The sequence below is a fragment of the Plectropomus leopardus genome, chromosome 8 (assembly GCF_008729295.1).
Source record: "Plectropomus leopardus isolate mb chromosome 8, YSFRI_Pleo_2.0, whole genome shotgun sequence".
Taxonomy (NCBI): domain Eukaryota; kingdom Metazoa; phylum Chordata; class Actinopteri; order Perciformes; family Serranidae; genus Plectropomus; species Plectropomus leopardus.
The window spans coordinates 7087100-7105933 of NC_056470.1; the positions used below are offsets into that span (position 1 = coordinate 7087100).

The 18834-nt window shown below is 39.2% G+C and overlaps 1 protein-coding gene across 1 annotated transcript in view; it reads left to right on the forward strand.

Moving 5' to 3' along the window:
- Positions 1 to 18834, forward strand: part of LOC121946885 (plexin-A1-like) — a 321677-nt gene that overhangs the window by 157966 nt on the left and 144877 nt on the right. Inside the window, exon 5 of the mRNA XM_042491694.1 lies at positions 17885 to 17985. Coding sequence (XP_042347628.1) covers positions 17885 to 17985 — 101 coding nt within the window. The remainder of the gene's footprint in view (positions 1 to 17884; positions 17986 to 18834) is intronic.

An 18834-nucleotide genomic window follows, 5' to 3' on the forward strand; every position in this document is an offset into this window, starting at 1 on the left:
CATTTATCTGTCTGGTGATTTTGGGGATGGATCCAGTTACAGTCTATGGCACACAAGTACATGCAATCCGAGCTCAGTTTGTGTGTGTTTTTAAGTGTATATTTGCAGTGAAGTACACACACTGCTTCACGCTCTGATGGGTTCATACAATGTCATGCACATTTACATAAATATATGTAATAAATGTATTACTTGCTGAGTCTTTGCACACACAGCTTCTCACTGTGCTTACAATAGATAGAGTGGAGATTAGAAAGGGAGAGCAGAAGAAGAAAGAACATAAAGACAATGGAATAGCACCATAAAGACTTCATGAGGAAAGATGTATTAAAAACATACACAGGGGGAAATGAGCAATCAAGCTAATTACATACATACAGTGCAGTGCCGCATATAGGCCATGAGCACATTTGCATTTTAAGCAGTATTGCACATACACAGAGTCATAAGTGCTAATTAATATCATGAATATTAAAATGTGTCATACGTATATAGGATAAAGCCCCATACCACCCTCTCACCATATGATTTCTGCATTTTAATAGGTGCACAAAAGATTATCATTAAAAACTATGATTTTTTTTTTTTTAAATCAAGTTTCACAAGAACAACCAAATGACTGTTGAAGTTTGTTTTGTTTTTTGTTTTTGAGAATTACGTTTTTTTATGTTAAGACCTGTTCACCTGACCATGGAGTGACGGAGAGGTCAAAACGGAGGGAGGAATCAGAGCTTATTAGCTGTGTTGCTTCATCAACCTGTTTTGAACCTCTTCTGTGTGAGTATTAACTACTACACAAAAGAGGCGTGGTTTGCAGACAGTTATGAGACAATAGTACAAATATCTTTTGAGCACAGTGTGTATTTTTATTTTTCATGTAATTTTTGGTATAATTTATTTCCCGTTTGTTTCCCTTTTTCCTCTTTTGTGGTGGCTAAAAAATGACTAAACTGTTTTCAAATCATTCAACAATTAATTACCCTAACTGCTTTAAAAGCCTTTGTACTCAAAATAATATATAATTATTATTATCTGTCTTACTTATTTTATATTGCAGCGTCTATATTGCATCATGTAATTCAGTAATGTAACTGAGTATTACCCAGGGGCTCACCTGGTTAAGCAGGTGACCCATGTACAGGGACTGTCTCCTTGCTGCAGTGGCCACAGGTTTGAGTCCAGCCTTGGCTTTTTGCTGCATGTCATGCCCCCTCTCTTTCCCCCTTTTACGCTGTCACTGTCCTATCCAAAAAAGGCAAAAATACCCACAAAAATCTTATCTATCTGTTATTTCCAGCCACTAGTTGCAGCTAACATTAACTAACTCTCCTCATGCTGATATCAACATGAATTTGTTGATCACAATGGAGCATTATCAGAGAAAAAGTAGGGTGGGTCCCCTCACGCGTCAACATCGAGTTTACTGCATCCTCCATCCTTAAGGTGTCCCGGGATGATATTTCTTTTGTTTTTTTTATGTTGTCCCTGGGACAGGGTTTAGTCTTGGCAACATGGTTTTGCCAAGAACATCATCAACATCCCACATTGCATTCGTGGACCAACATTGTGATGTTGTTGTGGTCATTTTACACACTGACGTTATCTTTACAGTGATATGCATAATTTAACCCTGCAGTCCTGGCGTGTAGTTGTTATCATCATAAAATGACTTCATACATCAGAGTTTATACTGCCGTTTGCAGAGTCCAGCTATGGTGGTTTCCTCCACTTTCCCCCCTCTTCCTTTACCTGCACCGCTCTCTTATCTCATAACGGTTAATGACTGTGATGTGATAACCTTCAACAAGACTTCCCCACTATGTGGACAGTAACGGCCATGTGAGTGCTGTGTAATTTACCAGCAATTAGACATAATTGACTTCCACGTGTCTTAATAAGCGCAAAGAGGAAGTGGAGTGTAATTGATACAAATGGACGGCATCGGTGTTGGTGTGACAGGGGAAATAAGGCCCTTCCATAATAGATAGCAGTCCAGGAGGCTGAAATGTAACTACTGAACAGGGAGAGCCATAAGTACATATTCAAGCAGGGGGGAGTCCACAAATACATAGACACAGATTTTTTAAATACACACACTGAACAACAGACAAATGCAAGTATACAGGCAGAGAAAAAACTCAATCAGAAAGGGATTTAATTCTCAAATTCATCATAAATTAAAATGAGGATAAACTGCAGCATTGAAATTACAAACTTTCTACATTACCAACATGACTGAAATATTAGATATATTTATTACGAAAATAGTATTTCAACAGTTAGTGTAAAGAGAGTATTCGCCAAAGCTTTGGGAAAAACTTCAGAGTAATATATGCTTTCAAAAAAATTGTTAGCTGTCAACAGAGACGATAACACTTAAACGATGACATCATTTTTAGATGATGATCCCATCATTAGCCCTTTGCTCAACAAGTATCTATGTGTTAGTCAGCAGTACTAAGCAGCTGCTCAGCAGAATGAAGAATGCCGAAAGTTCATGCTGGGAGTGTTCACAGATTTCCCCTTTTAACTCCTGTCATCTGCATTAAAGATAACTGCTATTGCCACTAGAAAGTCTTTTTCAATTATTAATACCAGTGTTTTATTTTTCATGAGCACTGATATGTCCACTACATGTCTGTGAATGTTAGTGCAGCAACTGTAAGGAGGTCTGGTGACAGCGGAGAAACCTCGTAGAAACTACAATGTTTCCTGTGCGAGATGATATGAGGTGATACAGTCATAGGCTGCTTCACAGATGTTACAGGTGAAGAAGTGCGTACTGTACATGACGCTTTTTCTGCTCCATCCTGGCAAGGTGATCTCATCCCAACTCCTCATATTTTGATGCTTGAGCAGATCCCCTGATGCCATTATAATGACACTAGGGGCAGCCATTTGTGCTCTATCTTGACACAGAAGGGGTCGGCAGGAAGACATGGGACTATTTTCAAAGATGGAGTTGGTGATTAGGGTTAGGTAACAAAACTGTTTGGTTAGGATTCAGAAAAGATTGGGGTTGTCATTAGTGAGGATATGAGAAAAATAACTTGTTGCTGACTTTTACTTTTATATGGGACACAAACACCAGTCTCCTGGGTCAAAGTCCTGTGCTTGTTGGACCAATACACCTCCCACCCACCTTTAGCAGAATTCTGCACTCTTCGGTTGCTGTTAAGGTCCAACATTGTCACAGATAGGGTTATACTGTAGCTGGCTGAAAGCGCAATGCTTCTTATCTTCCTCCCACTGTCATTCTATTGACACTGCCAAAAGGGCATACTTTGACAGCCTGGGAGTAGGACCAGGCTGATCTTGGAGAGGAACCGACCTCTAAAACATAAAGAGTAAACAGACTCAGAACACAGATTGCTCAGTTTAAGGGTTGAATATGTTTAATATTTTGGGAGATGAGCTTCCCTTTTTTGCTTTGTGTTTTGTGAAAAGATCAATACCATTGTCATGTCTGTTCGTAAAATATGGAGCTACAGCCAGTATTAACCAAGCATAAAGACTGGATGTTGGGGCTAGCTTAAAAAATCTGCCTCCCAGCACCTCTAAGTTTTTACATTTAGTCAATAAACAAACAGAAATGAAAAAAAAGGCAATTTTAAGGGTTGTGTGGTAGACCCATTTCTTGGCTAGGCGCTGTGACTTCCTGGAGTTTATGCTGGTTGCTGTTTCCCCCTGCTTTGAGGTTTTCAGCTAAGCAAGTTCGTTGTTCCCCTTGCTTGCAGATCAAGTGGTATTAATCATTTAACTCGCTTCGAAAATAAATAAGTGTATTTCTTTAAATTTCTATTTATTTTACATGTTAATTATTCCTGTAAATATCTCCAATAGCAAAGGGGATCACCGCAAGATTTATGTCTTTATGATAACTAAAGATAACTGTAATAACTTATTTTTGCTTCTCTGTAATGGAAGAGTTTTAAATTCAATCTTAAGTCTGTGTACGTTTTTTTTCTACAAAATTCAGTCAAACTAATTTCCAGAGTAGATCAATAGGGCTAGATGATATGTAGAAAATCAAATATCATGCTATTTTTGACCAAATATCTTGATATAGATATCCGAAAATATTGTAGTGATAATGTGACTATTGGTGCTTTCACAAAATATTTACACAATGATATTTTTTGATAAACATTCATTCATATTGTGGATGTAATGACTAAGTAGGTCAAGGCAAATAATAGACAGCTAGAACAGCCTGGTAAGTTCAGAAAATAACATTATTTTATGGCAATGTAGCCTTTAAAACCAGGAAAAGGCAATGTTAACCAAAATCTAAGACAATATCTAGTCTCATAATATGATATTGATATGATATTAATATGATATTAATATATTGCCCAACCATGAAGATGGGATGGGATCACCATCTCTTTGAAATCAGTAATGGCCCAGCTCCAGAATGGACTAAATTCACAGTCCAGTCAGAGAAAAGGAAAGGGAGAAGAGTGGGAGAGAGCTGAAGAGGTGGGGAAATATAATTGGTTCACAGGATATGGTCTGTTCCTTTCTCCGACTCTTCCTGCCTCATCTTTTCAATATTCTTCGGGGTCCTCACTTCTGTCTCTCTCAGATGGAGGGAGTTTGTGGAGTAACTGCTCTCCCAGTAGCCGCTTCAGACAGCACAGAAAAGAATAAGGATCTTCCCTCTGCTGCAGAATGTGAACCTGTGTACCAGACAGTTCGGGACCAGAGTGTGTGCAGGGCCTCCCTGGCCTGCTGATGAGGAGCGTCTTCCTAGCCAGAGGCTGTCTGGACTCGAGATAATGTATCAGGGTTTAAGGTCGCTGGCCAAGCCCTGGGGTGTATAAACTCCTGCATTTTTCAAGCCAAAAAATTATCTAAAAGAAAAACTGTGGCAGTTTTCCCTGGACTATGGACATTTAGTTACAATTCATGGATCCAGTCTATTGAGAACAAAGAACAAGTCCATTTTATTCAGGTTTTTTAAAGGTAATGGTACCTTAACGTTGGCAGAAACAATATGGTGCTATAGCTATAACCCTATCTTCAATCAGTTAAAACATTTTAAGGAACATTAGTCTAAGTAAGTTGTGAGTAAAACTTAAGTCCAGCTTAATGCTAAACTTATGATTGATAGGCAAGAGCTGATGAAGATTATCTTGTTGTATATAGCTGATAATGTTTGTCAAATTTGGGTTATTGCCTTCTAACATGGAGTGGAAAGGAATTAAAAAGACAGCAAATGTAAAACATTTTTTCTAAGATTGGAATAAGTTGGCACAATTTAGCAAATCCTTAAATCAAGTGCTAACAACACAAGAAAAGTTTTTGTTTTCCATTTTTAGGAATGTACATCCAAACAAAGTTTACAATCTAAAAAACATTTAAGTCCTGGGGGTTAAGCATTTAGTTGTGATTATGGTTAAGGTTAGGGTAAGAGGCCAGGGAATGCATTATGTCAATGATTGTCCTCAGGAAGATAGAAGAAAGAATTTTTCTGTGTGTGTTTGTGTGTGAAAGAGTAAGAGAGTCAAGAAGTACTTGGGGTATATGGGTGAACATTTTTGTGTTTATAAGTTTGTTTTGTTTGAATGCATGTGTAGATTTTTTGGAACAGAGTACTGTACAGAATATACGTATCTGCAATTAAGAAGACAATTTTGTTGTTTTCGTGGCAGCAGAATAGTTTTGGAAAATGAGCTTACTGATTTTCTTGCCAAGAGTTTGTTAATAATTACGTCCATACTGCCTAATATCTTTACTTTGAATATATAGTTACAGCCAGCAGTTGGTGAGGACTGCCCATTGTTCTGGCAGCTCATTATTTCAAAACCCCAATGGTCTGAAAAATGTCCCATTGGACCAAAAGCCCATAACAGTCATTATTTGTTATTTCGAAACAAAAAGCCATTGCTACGTAGGCCTATTGCTTCATAGAGACATACTCCCCCAAACGGGTCATCATACTTCCTGGGTATCAGCTTTATTTTCTAGTATGGTGAAGACGTACTCTACTCTGCCTCTGATTGGGTAGAACTTGTTGCTTTCATTGGTTTGGCTGGTTAGGTTAAATAATAACAAATGATATTGGTTAGGGTTAGAGTGAGAATATCAGGGCAGAGTTGGACCTCAAATTACCTAACCCTATTTGAGGTGAATTTATATTAAACTATAGCTGCTTTTACACAGAGATTGCACCAGAGGGCAGCAACGAAGTTCCCCGTTTATACCCCCCCGCCCTTTTAAACAGAGCCAAACGGCGGCAGCATCATTCCACTCCAGTGTGTGATTACACACTGCATCATGGCATGCTACAGTCAGAAGAGACACGACGGGCGTGACGTTCAACACACAAGCGTCCGCCTCTAGCGTGACATGTAACATACATGTCGGCAGCACCTTCTGAACGATAACAAAGGCATGACATGTTGATCACAATCATTCATCTTCTCTGTTTTCTGATCTTGTCCTCTGCTTGGAGGGTAACGTGTCCCTAATCTCATTGTTTTCCCAGTTTTCAGACATTTACAACTGCCACTCTTCTTTTTGAATCAGCCACTATGCTAGAATCTGCTTTTTAAATCTCCTGCAGTGGGACGCCAACAACAACAAGTAGTCAAAATGTCACACTCATGCCGCCCAAGACGTGATGTCTTTCCGGCTTTACACAGACTTTGTGTCAGGGCTGTTACTATCTGGCTCTAAGACTGCTAAATGTTGTTCTATGTTCAGCTAGTTTCTAATATTGTTAGAATGATGTTTAGTGCTGGGTTGCTACACACAGTGCAGTGTGTCTGTCAGAAATGTTTTTTCTTGTTTGAACCAAACGGCTTAGTTCTTGCCTGTAGAGCTCTGGTCCTCAGTGAGGCCTCAATAAAACTCTTCTCACCACATAACTTAAAAGCCCGTTACACACATACTCTCTGTGATAATCACTCTCAGCCATGAGGTGTGCCTTCACCCTGTTTGTCCTCTTCTTCTTCTTCTCTCCTCCTCCTCTTCATCCGCCCATTCCTCTCTCTCCTTGTTGAATAATAGAAATGCCAAGTGATGAGAGCTCCAACATCAAAAACCCCATTTCCCAGCTTGACAGAGCAATTTACCTTTCCCCATATTCACTCACACACATAATTAAAAGCGCTGGATTGGACTGCAGCATATAGATGGCGTATCTGTACAGCAGTACTGACTCACATATGCACACACACAGAGTGTGACAACATAAAACTGCCCGATTCAACGCAAGAGGAGAGTTTTCGATTAGCAAGCGATGGATTTACACATGGCTTTTTTTGTGTCAGTGTTCCACACACACACATACACACACACACGCACACACACACAAAGCCATACTCACACAGACTCAATGTTCTCTCACCCCATGTATCTTTGCCTGCCTCTAGCTTTTCGGTCCGTCTCTTTCTGTTCATTGATATCACGTCATTTTTGTGCTCATAAAAACTAACAGTGGCACTAAATCAATTTTATCATTGCCCGTTGTTTCCTCGTTACATGTTCAAATTGTCCCGATCTAATAAAACAGCAGAGCAAGAGAGATTTTTCATCCTGTCATCACGCTCTGTTGTTGATGTCACTGAGACGGAGGTATTTCTTGTATCCTTTACGTCCCCATGGATGACATCACCTAATTGCTTTAAAGTAAATGACTAAGTGGATTATGGCTCATAATCTATTGATTCCTACTGTACCTTTGTACCAAATTACCCAGTTATTATATAATTACCAGCCTTGCTTCTACCATCCAGCCACGAGGTGAAGCTTTCCATTCACCTACGTCTCATTATGATTCTTTTATTTCACCACAGACAGCCTGAGAACTTATATTTTACATTTTTGTTTGGTTTTTGGGATTTGTAATCCACTTCTCGTACTGATGCCCGTGAGACAGAGCCCAGCCTCTGATCTTTTCTCTGCTGTTGCATCACCACCACATTTCCACTACTGAACAGGGCAAGGTCAAGCCTCTCCGCTTGTAAAACGGCTTCGTAAGGTGACCCGCTGGCAGCAAATGCCTCCGCCCCCTGCCTCCGTTAGCCGCGCAGACAGTAGCATAATGGTCCGATGATGTACCTCCGTGTATCGATTTAGCTACAGTACAGAAATGTACTTAGCCGTACTGTACTGCACATTGGAGAAACCTTACCCCTGGCACCACATCAGAGAGGGTTCATATTCAATTCACTCAGCATTTACTGCACTTGGAGGTCAGGGAGAAAAAGACTGCCGTGCGCTCCTTTTTAAGCAGTTTCTTTGGTGTTTGTCCAACTCTGAAGTTGCTAAAAAATGTAAGTGAAGACAGGGACAGGGAGAATAATGAGGCGAGGATACAGAAATCTACTGGAAGTGCCCTTGGGCCCCGGCAGCTAATTGGTGAGTTGAGTTTTTTAACGTTGTGTCTTAGCAGCAGTTGTTTTTGCGTGGGCATGTTGAAATTAGTGACGGGCTAGTTAGGACTATTGCTTAAAGACACTGTCATTTCAAGCAGGGGACAACTGTGAATATCATTTCTAAAGTATCTCTGAGCAAGACAGTGAAGTACCTCATGGCTGCTGCTGTCAAAGTTCAAGTTGAACACTTGACTTTTATTGACCTCTGAGCATCTAGTGGATTTAACCAGTGGCATCAACAAACAGACTTTATTTATACATTTTTGCACACTCAAATATAAGCGGCGGCTCCTAAGCAGAGGTAAACTGACACTCTGAAAGAGGGAAAAAAAGCTATGCCAAGCTTTTTTTCAGTTCTTAAGTTGACAACAGTCGAGAAAGTGCAGCTGGAAGTGTTGATAGCAGTCGCTCCTGTGCTCATTAACAGCCTGAACAGTCTGTGTGGAGCCTGTTGGATATGTTAGGGGATTTTTAATTTTTTTTTTTTTAATTTTTTTTTTTTGAGGGTTGAAGAGCTTGACTTGAATCTTGTATCCTCGTGGTTGTAATTAAAAGTGAATTCAGGGAAATTTGGATGGACTTTTTTTTTTAACCATTTTTATGTATATTTATTGCTATTTCAAAGATATGTAATATTATTGTATAGATAGATAGACAGATAGAAACTCAGAAAGAGGACATTTAACAATGGTTTTGTATACTTGTTAAAGATATCTGCCAAAGTCCCCACTCTTTCCTATCTTACAAACACACACACACACACACAAACACACACACTGAAGCAGTCTGTCAAGGCAGAGAGATGAGTGATCGACTGATCAGAATGTGATTTGTGAGACGGTCAAAGAGACAGACAGTTAGAGAAGTAGATGTCTTAATGTGGTTGAGAGAAACAGCGTGACTTGGTTTTGAACAAGGAAATGGGCTAAAGTTGATTTGTGAAAAGACTAAATTGAGTGACTGTGTGTGTGTGTGTGTGTGCGTGTGTGTGTGTGTGTGTGTGTGTGTGTCATTCTTGCTTCATAGTGAGAACCAAAAAACATGTATTTTAGCAGAAAAATTAGGACATTTTCAGGAAGTGAGGACTTTGGCTGGTTCACATTTCTTCAAAGGCATATTTTAGGAATGGGTTTTAGGTAAGGTAAGGGGTAAAGGTGGGGTTTGTATGTTTAAGAGAACAGGAATGTCAAGAAGTACTTGGGTCGTATGAGCGTACATTTTTGTGTATATTAATTTATTTGTTTGAATGCATATGCAGATTTTTCGAGCCAAGCATATACAATCTGAAGCTAAGAAGACAATTTTGTATGTAACTAATTAGTTTTGGAAAAAGGCACTCATTAACTTTCTTGGCAAATGTTTGTTGATAATTACTTCCATACTGCCTAATATCTTTACTTTGAATATATAGTAACAGCCAGCAGATGGTGGGGACTGCCTATTGTTCCCACGGCTCATTATTCCGAAACCTTAATAGTCCGAAAGATGTCCCATTGGACCAAAAGCCCATTTGTCCGACAGCATGTTATCTCAGTAACAAACGGTCATTGCTATAAAGGACATTTGCATTGAAAATAGACACGCTCCCAAAAAGCTCATCTGACCTTCCTTGGTGACAGTTTTTATTTCCATTGCCTCTGATTGGCTAGTGCTTGTTGTCTTGTTGGTTGGGTTGGTTGGTTGGGTTTACTCATGATGAATGATATTGGTCAGGGTTAGGGTAAGAATATCAGGGTAAGCCATTGTAGAAAAAAACAATAACACTACAGGGCAGACTCATTACAAGCCTCGAATCTTCATTACAAGAGGCAGAGTGTGTATTTTTGGAGTAATGGATGGTTGTTTTCAGGATAATGGGCTGTCAGACGAACACGGTTTTGGTCCAACAGGATATTTTTCGGACTATTGGGATTTGGGAATGATGAATGCTGTCGGAACAATGGCATAGCACCCAGATGGTATGCTAAGTCTAACATAAAGACTGTAAACATGGGAAGGTAGTTATCCTGCTTCTATTTAAAGTTGAAACTCACACATTAAAACATTATATGTTGTTTATCACTGTGAGGTTGCTAGGCAACCAATTGACATGTAAGGAGGGCTAAGAAGTTGTGTGGCACATAATCCTCTGTAACATTGCAACATGTACACCTTTTGTGTTTGTTTTTTTTTAACCAATTAAATGATTCAGATATAATGTGTTAATCAGTGCACTATAGGGCCGGGACACATGCTGGGTCTTTAACTGCCTGGAAAACATGAGGATGGGTGCTGGGTGTTACTCTTGGGCATGCCAGCTTTCAAGAACACAGATGAAGGTTGCGTCTGAGGTTGCTAAGCGACCATAACGACCACCATATCACAGTCATCTTAACAGAAATGGGTGCAGAGCTGATCTCCTTTCAGGCGTTTTTTTAAATATGTATGAAAATATTGGAACCGATATAAAGCTCTGGGTAGCCATGCACTAAAGTGATTAATTTCAGCTTTTAAATCATTAAAAGCTGAACGTTGGTCACACTTTTGAGGGCACCTTTTTTGCAAATCTACTTTAAAAACAATGCCATGCAGCGTGTGCATGAGTCCTTGGAGGTATCAGTAGTCAGCTAGGCTAGCTGCTTTTCCTTATTTCCAGTCATTATGCTAAGCTAAGATAACTAAGATAAGAGTATTTCTCCAAAACTATTTCCTAAATGTTACTTAAGGTCAGCATAGATTAAAGTTGTATTATTTTTGAAATTGTCACTTAATGGCTTCTTCTTTAATGCAAACTTTTTTTAGTCATACATTCAGGGTGTATGCTTGTCCAGTGTGGTTTAAGAAAAACAAAGTTGCCCACTATAATATTAGTGTGATCCAGATAATGCAACACAATATGTTATGTATGAAGGAGTCACACAAAAAAATGTAAAGATGACAAAGAGAAACAAGTTGAAGGGGACTCCAGTTCAGATTTTGCTGATCATACATGTGTTTGATTTCCACACAGTCTGTATATGAAACTGCTAAAGTTTCCCATCATGCATTTATTGCTGGGATGCGACTAATTCCAATTGGTGATGAGAGAGCTTATGAAACTCAAAATGTGCTTTTAAAGGTTAATGATGGAGAGATCCGCCCTGTATTTTTCTTCAGGTTCTCTTCTCTCTGTCTCTTTCCTCCAAGGTTGTGCCTGTCTGTGTCTACTTGTGATCTATGGCCTCATTTGCCGTGTTTTTCGGTGTGTCCAGCCAAATTCATGACAGATGAGAGCAGAGCAGAGAGACAGGCAAAGGCAGGGAGAGTGGGAGAAAGCGAGGAAATTGGACAGACAAGCAAATAAATAAATAAAATAAAGGAAGGGAGAAAAGTGTGTATTTCAGATCCCGTTCGTCTTTATTATGCACCTCTGTATTTACCTGCACATGACAAGGGCCCTTGTTTTCAAGTTCATATACTTTACTAACTCACACGTGCAGACAATGTTTATGGGAAAATGCTTCCAAATATGCACAAATTTCATATCTGTGTTACATGTGTGTTTGTACGGCTTGTATTAAACTGCAGCTGGCTGGCAGAATAAGCCATCCATCAACCTATTGTGTAGTAATAGCGCCTTATATTCGTTCCCATATTATACAGAATGGACAATTACAGCTGGGCCTATAGCTGCGACTCGCTGGCACCACGCAGGCCCCATATGTGGAATGAAACATCAGTCGCAATTACATTTGTGTGTATTTCTCATCCATCCTTCCCTGCATCCCTCATCCCCACCTCCCTCCTTCCACTTCCTTCCCCCCCTCCTCTCATCTGCCACTAGGCAAATTAAGAGCCTCTCTATCATGACCCAAATGAGAGAGGCTCATTTGTAGCTGTTATTTATTTGTAATAAACTCCCACCCATCATCTCCTCTGTGCTCCCTCTTTCCTCTATTCTGGAAACAGCAAAAAAAGCATCTCAATCCCACTGGAAGCTTCTTTTGTCCACAAACACTGTCCATTATTAGTTTGAAGACTAAAATTAATGGTTAAAATGGACTTTTTCCACTGTGATCTCACTCTTTCTATCATCCTCCACCTCATCCACACTCGCCTGTCCCCCTTTCCCCCCACCTCTCTCCACTGTCCACAGATGAATGTGTTTCCCTCTGCAGCAGCAAATAGGCCAGGAATGAAAATGCCATATTTAATATAAAAAGGTGGTTCTCTCTTACTTACTGTCTCTCTCTCTCTTTCACACACACACACACACACACACACACACACACGCACACACACACACACACACACTCTCTCTCTCTCTCTCTCTAGCCACCTCAGTAAGACAAAGAGTCTTTGGCTAAGCATCTCCCATTTCCCGTGCCATTATCTGTTTTCTTAAACTCAATAATTGAACTGTTCCATTGGAATACATCATCCGCCCCACTATCACAAACCCTCATTGAATAAACTTCTCTCTCCGGCTATTGTGCCTGAGCGTGACATGTTGGTTTTTTTTCCTCCTGCTTCTATCAGATAGACTGTATTACTAGCATGGTATTTGTCCAGGCGTAAGTAATGACAGCAATTTGCTGTTATTTGGTGTCCTGTAAGAGGCCTGTGCCTGGTAATGGTAGCATTACAATAGTTATCAGACACAGGTCACTATTAACATGCTATGAATCTGCCATAAGCTGTTGTGTCCAACTGTACATCAGAGTGACATAGGAGGAGGAGATGAGGATGAAATGGAAGGGATTACTAGCATCTAGTTGAGAGATGTGCGGTTGTGAAAGCTGTCTATGGATGCAACTTTGCAAAATAATATCCTATAAGGAACGAAACACTGATACCACAAACAGCACAGGAAATAAAGGAATTTTCCTGACATAGTTTAGACATATTGCACAGACAATCCTCCAGAAAGCCTTTAACCAGTATTATTTTCCTGTCGTGTACATCCATTTGGATACATTGTCTGGGATCCATGATTGTTTGAACATTTTGTTGAGGTATTTCGCTAGATAAGTGAAAACTTTGACCAGCTGGTGGTAAACATAAAAAGTGGGGGACCATCTCTGGGGAACATGAATGTTTGTAGCAGACGTGTGACTTCTAAACTTTTAAACACTCAACGTTAAGAAACACTAAAGAATGGCCAACTGTTTAAACATTAATCAATTTTTGATTGACATGTGTATGTCTCTGCACAAAGCATACTGGGAAATCGCCTAATTTATGTTAGCTCACAGCAGCAGCTCAGCAGCTCTTGGGGACAACAAAAAAAACCTAAGAAAGGCAAGCAAGACAAAAAGGAAAAAGGCAAAGCAATTCATCGACGTAACCGACAGGTGCTGCACAGTGTACATGCAGGCAGTGAGTCCCGAGCCACAGACTGTGAAATTCTTTGCAAAGAGCATGAAAAAAGTGCTGTGTAGTCTCACTTTGAGCAAATTTCTGGACTAAAGTAAAATGCAAACTCCAATAGCACTGGAACAATGCAAAATCATTTGAAATATAAACACCCGGTAGTGATGGCAATTGATACGAGCAACAATATGGTTCAGGCAGCCTCCCACTTCAGGTTCAGACCCTGCCAAAGGAAATCATGTGTTTATCGCTTCATATATGTGACCAAACTCTCAGCACTCTCTTTAGTCAGTTTATTGAGCCTGCTCTGGAAATAAGAACAAGCTGCAGATTAGAAATGATCAACAGGTCAGACTCTTAAATAGAACATTACATTTACATTGCGTTACTTATTTATTTTTATTCATCTTTTCAAATTGACAATACACTATTATTTCAGAGTCATTTTCTGAGCATTTAGATTTTACAAAATAAATGAAAAAAAAAATCTTTATTTTTTGTGTGTGTGTGTTTTCCCTGCTTTACAGAGAAATGAACCGAACCAACTGAACAGAGAAAGTCTGTGTTCCTGTAAACCCCTGTTGCTAAGATATTTTAGTCTTTGGAGACTTGAACTGCAACATGTATACTGATACTTTCACAGACCAATTAATGATATGTCTCTCTGCGGGAGGCCAGCAGAGGCTGCAGCAGGAATCATTTGATGGAAGAACACATTTGAAGTGCACGGTGACAAAAAAAACCCAACATATGTATTTGTGTCTGATTAATCATGCAGCAGTTGTTAAGGCAAAGGACATGAAAAGAGTCAGATTTACTGTTTGAAGGTTGAGAATTGAAAAAAAAATCGGTGCATGAAGAAAGAGTTTCCTCTTTGAAGGTTTCTACACTGCTGCGCCTGCAGCTGCCATTAGAATTCACCCTCACCACCTTCCAGCTCACCTGGTGTGCCCCTGCCTCTGCAGTGTTATTGATGCCGTACTGCACCTGACTGAGGCAGCTGGAGGTGTGTGTGCGCGCACGTGCTCATGCGTGCCAAGGTGTTTTGGGTGGTCAGCGATGTGTTTAAGTATTTAACAAGTGCCCCAGAAAACTTGTCTCAAACTCTCAATTTGGTCCAAAATTGTAACTTTCTCGCTGGTGTGTGTGAGTGTGTGTGTTTGCCTGAGGCAGTTTCCTGTCTGCCAATCCATCTGTCAGCAGTAAACTGCTTCCAGCAAGTTGAGATGAAACACACGGATGCTGATACACCGGTGATTTTTGAGATTAAGAGAGAGCGGAGCAGACCTGGATGTGCACAGGTATGCTTCCTCGACTTTCGAGTATTCTACAAGCTGGGTGAAACTCAGGGTAACTCTTCCTGATAATCGCGCAAACAGATGGTGGATGGTGAAAATGCAGACGGCAGCAGAAAACACGTCTGTTTAATGACAAGTGCACAGACAACTATGTGTGGAAATGAGTCCCTCAAATGATAATTCCTCTCATTCTCTCCACTAACGCTCATGTACTTCTTTGGTTGTACTTTAAGAGGCAGGTAAATTTGGACACCGCTATTTGATGTTCCTGTTAATACCCAAGTTTTCCGATATCCCCAAAGAGATCATTAAAGTTTCATCATATCTTTGTCATGCAGACATGCAGATGGCAGCCGGTAGAGATTTAGTGGACAAAAAGAGTAGCCCTTGATGCTTATCTCAGTGGTGTTATGTACAATAGCAATCTCGTTGCAAGGAATTCACAAGTGTTATGCAAACTTAGTGCTTTTATGTAATGATGAGTGCAGTTTGTGAATGAAATATATTTCCGGTTGGCTCATTTCCAATCTAAGTGCTGCAAAACCATTTTAATGGATCATTTTTAGAGGCTGGTGTTCTTGACAGCAGCAAGGTAAGATAAAGGAAATATGTATTTTTTTTGTTTGACAGGATATCATGGGACAGAACGAGTGCAGCTGTCATTAACTGTATAACATTCTGTCTCTCTTCCACTTCACACCCGGCCTGCCAAGCAACACCACACACCATAAACGACAGCAAAACACAGTGTTTATTTTTGTTATTTAACAATGTTCTGAGCACTCGTTTCAGCTCAGTGTGAGAGTCTCTTGTGTTTTACTGTCGTCTCTAGCGCATGGTGTTTCACTGCGAGCAGAGGGAGAGAGAGAGAGAGGTCTGTCACACTCACCAAGCCACTGCAAGTAAAACAAAAATCCCCGCAAGCATAAAGCCAATAAGGCCTAGTTATTAATGTAGTACTTGCAAGAGATTCACAGAAGACATTAAAAAAAAGCAATACAGTTAATTCAGGTAATAAAGACTACACTTAAGCAATAAACACTGGAGAATACTCTTTTAAAGGGATAGAATTTCCCTTTAGACAGTGACAAAGCCAAAAAAATTTAAAGGGAGGATTTAAAAAGAAAAAATTCTGATCACTGGCAAAAACACCATATCAAGATCAGGATGACATCTTCTAAAATTAAGCTTTTCAAATAAGCCTTTTACTATTTTTAACACATTTTTGGTCATTTTTAACATGTCTTATTTTATTTTCATTATTGTTTTCATCATATACTGTCATGGGCTGTCATTTTAAAGTATCCTAATTGTCTGATTTTATAGACCTCAGTGCAATCTTTCGGGCACTCAGCTGCCAACTTTGCTTGTCTGCTTTTATTGATTTATTTTATTGATGGAGTTGCTCTTTCTATATCTTTATTTGCTCAAGTCCTGCATTGTTTTAGATCTGGGATCAGCCTTGTAAGGCACTTTCTAACAAGTGTTTTATAAATTAAATTTATTATTAATAACAAGGGACAGGTTAAGGAAATAACACTCAAAGAAGCAGCAGCAAAGGCTGAGATATCCTGACCCAAACTCCTGTGTTTGGGTTGAGCTCCAAAAATGCTGGATCCTACACTTCCCATAATGCAACTTGATCTTTTTTTTTATATTAACTCCCTTCTTGGTAAATGCTTTCAATCTGTGTGCCCTCCTCAGGGTTTTAATTAACAAGACTAAAGCCCAATTTGCACAGGACTGGTATTAACAGGGGACCATAGGTGATTTAGAAATTACCCTCCCATGTCTGTGTTCAGTATGGTGCATTAACATGGGATAAAGGAAGTCTGAGTTTTACTCAAATTTACTGACATTATCCCCTAGTTATGATGGCAGGGTATTTTGTTTTTACTTCAGTTTTAACCCTTTGAAACATGAGCCCCGTGGTATAATAATTAGAATTCCAAATATAATTTTAAACATTTATTTAATATAATTATAAATATTGTGTCCTAAACATTTATTTAAAAAATTATTACATAAAAAATATGTATCCTTTAAATCTACTAATTCAAAGTAATTTGCGGGACATTTCTCGCCGAACAGCTTTATTACTCATTCCTTCATGTTTTCAAAAGAAATTAAACTAGAAAAATTATGTTAATACAGGTTTCGCAGGGTCAATTTGTTATGGTTCATTTCAATTTATTTGTAATCCAGTCTGTTTACCACCAGCAAAAACAGATGATTGATTAAAAAATAAATAAATAAATGAACACACAGCACTGTAAAATTATCAATACATATCCCAGGGAATAAATACAATAATACTGGAGGGACTGCAGGGTTGTTAATCTGTCGCATAAGAGTTTATAGATGATAGAAAGTCAATAAATGACCAAAAGGCCTAGTCTGTTTTCATTTGAAAGGGCATTTCCCAGGGCAGTTTTTCTGTGGACAGTTGTTTACTTTTTCTAGATTCTGTTCAGTATCTGTTAAGGTAAACTTGCTGAGCTTCCCTGCATCAGTGTTTCCTGATCCACTGCAGAACTGTGGGCAGTACACAGCACAACACAGAAAGGTGTTTGTCAGAGGGTGTAATCTTAACCCGTGTGTGTTTACATGTGTTTGAACCTTCACTTCTCTCCCTCTAGCTAGCCTTGTATGGAGCAGTGTGGAGTTGTAAGCAGCACCTCCAGAGCTGTTTATCTCTGATAGTCACAGTGGGCTTGTTCCTTTAATCTCATGTTCCAGGCACAGGATACCTCCGGTGGATTCTGCGTACATCAGGCCTATATGTTAGAAGCTATCTGACGGTGGTGTGCACAGAGTTAGTGCGCGATATTAACCAAGCGTGTGTTCCTGTGTGTGTTCTGTTTCCAGGTCACCCGTGTACCAGTGGAGAGCTGTGAGCAGTACAGCTCCTGCGGAGCCTGCCTGGGATCAGGGGACCCTCACTGTGGCTGGTGTGTGCTACATAATGTGTAAGTACAGTTACTGTTCACTATATTGGATTCATGCAGTCATTTCAGTTGTAGATAGTTAATTATAGCAAAGAATTGAGGAATTTCTGTCAGTTACTTTTTTTCTAATCATATTCATTTTTGTCTTCATTTTTGTTTGAATAGATCAAGGTGTGTATGAAAAATATTGGGGCAAAGATAAGGAATATTCATGTTTAAAATGAACTTTTTTTAATAAAATTTGAAAAAAGGGGTAGAATTAGATGAATATTCACTTTTCATGCTCCTTTTCAGACATGAAATACTTTATATATGTTTGTTTTCTTAATTTGTCTGATGGGCATTCTGGTGTGGTTTTCCTTGTTTATATTTTATTTTGTTCTCTTATTTTATTTAGCATGTTCAAAATACTAAAAATCTAACCAACCAACCATATTTATTGTCTTGGTAAACAGAATTATGTAGTCCTGGTTTTCAGTGCATTTTTGTAAATGTTCTAACAGCATATTCCACAATTTGAAGCCTTATACAGGTTGCATTTCAGAGAAAATACTAAAACAAAATCATAAAGGGCAAACATTAATACATTTATATGCATACATTTAAAGCTGCTAACAAAAAATATTGATGTGTACTTTGTGTACAAGACATGAGATTTCTGAATGACAATAAAAACTGCCTACCTCAGAAGCTCCCTCATGATCGTTGCTTCACAAATGTAGTCATAAGTAGATGATTTTGTATCATAAATCTGTGGAAGATAATGTTTTACTGCAGGCGTACCTTTGCTTATTCAATTGTATGATGGGCTACCTACCTTACACCACTGTGAGCATATAAACTCACTCTGCAATTACACCTCCAAAAGGT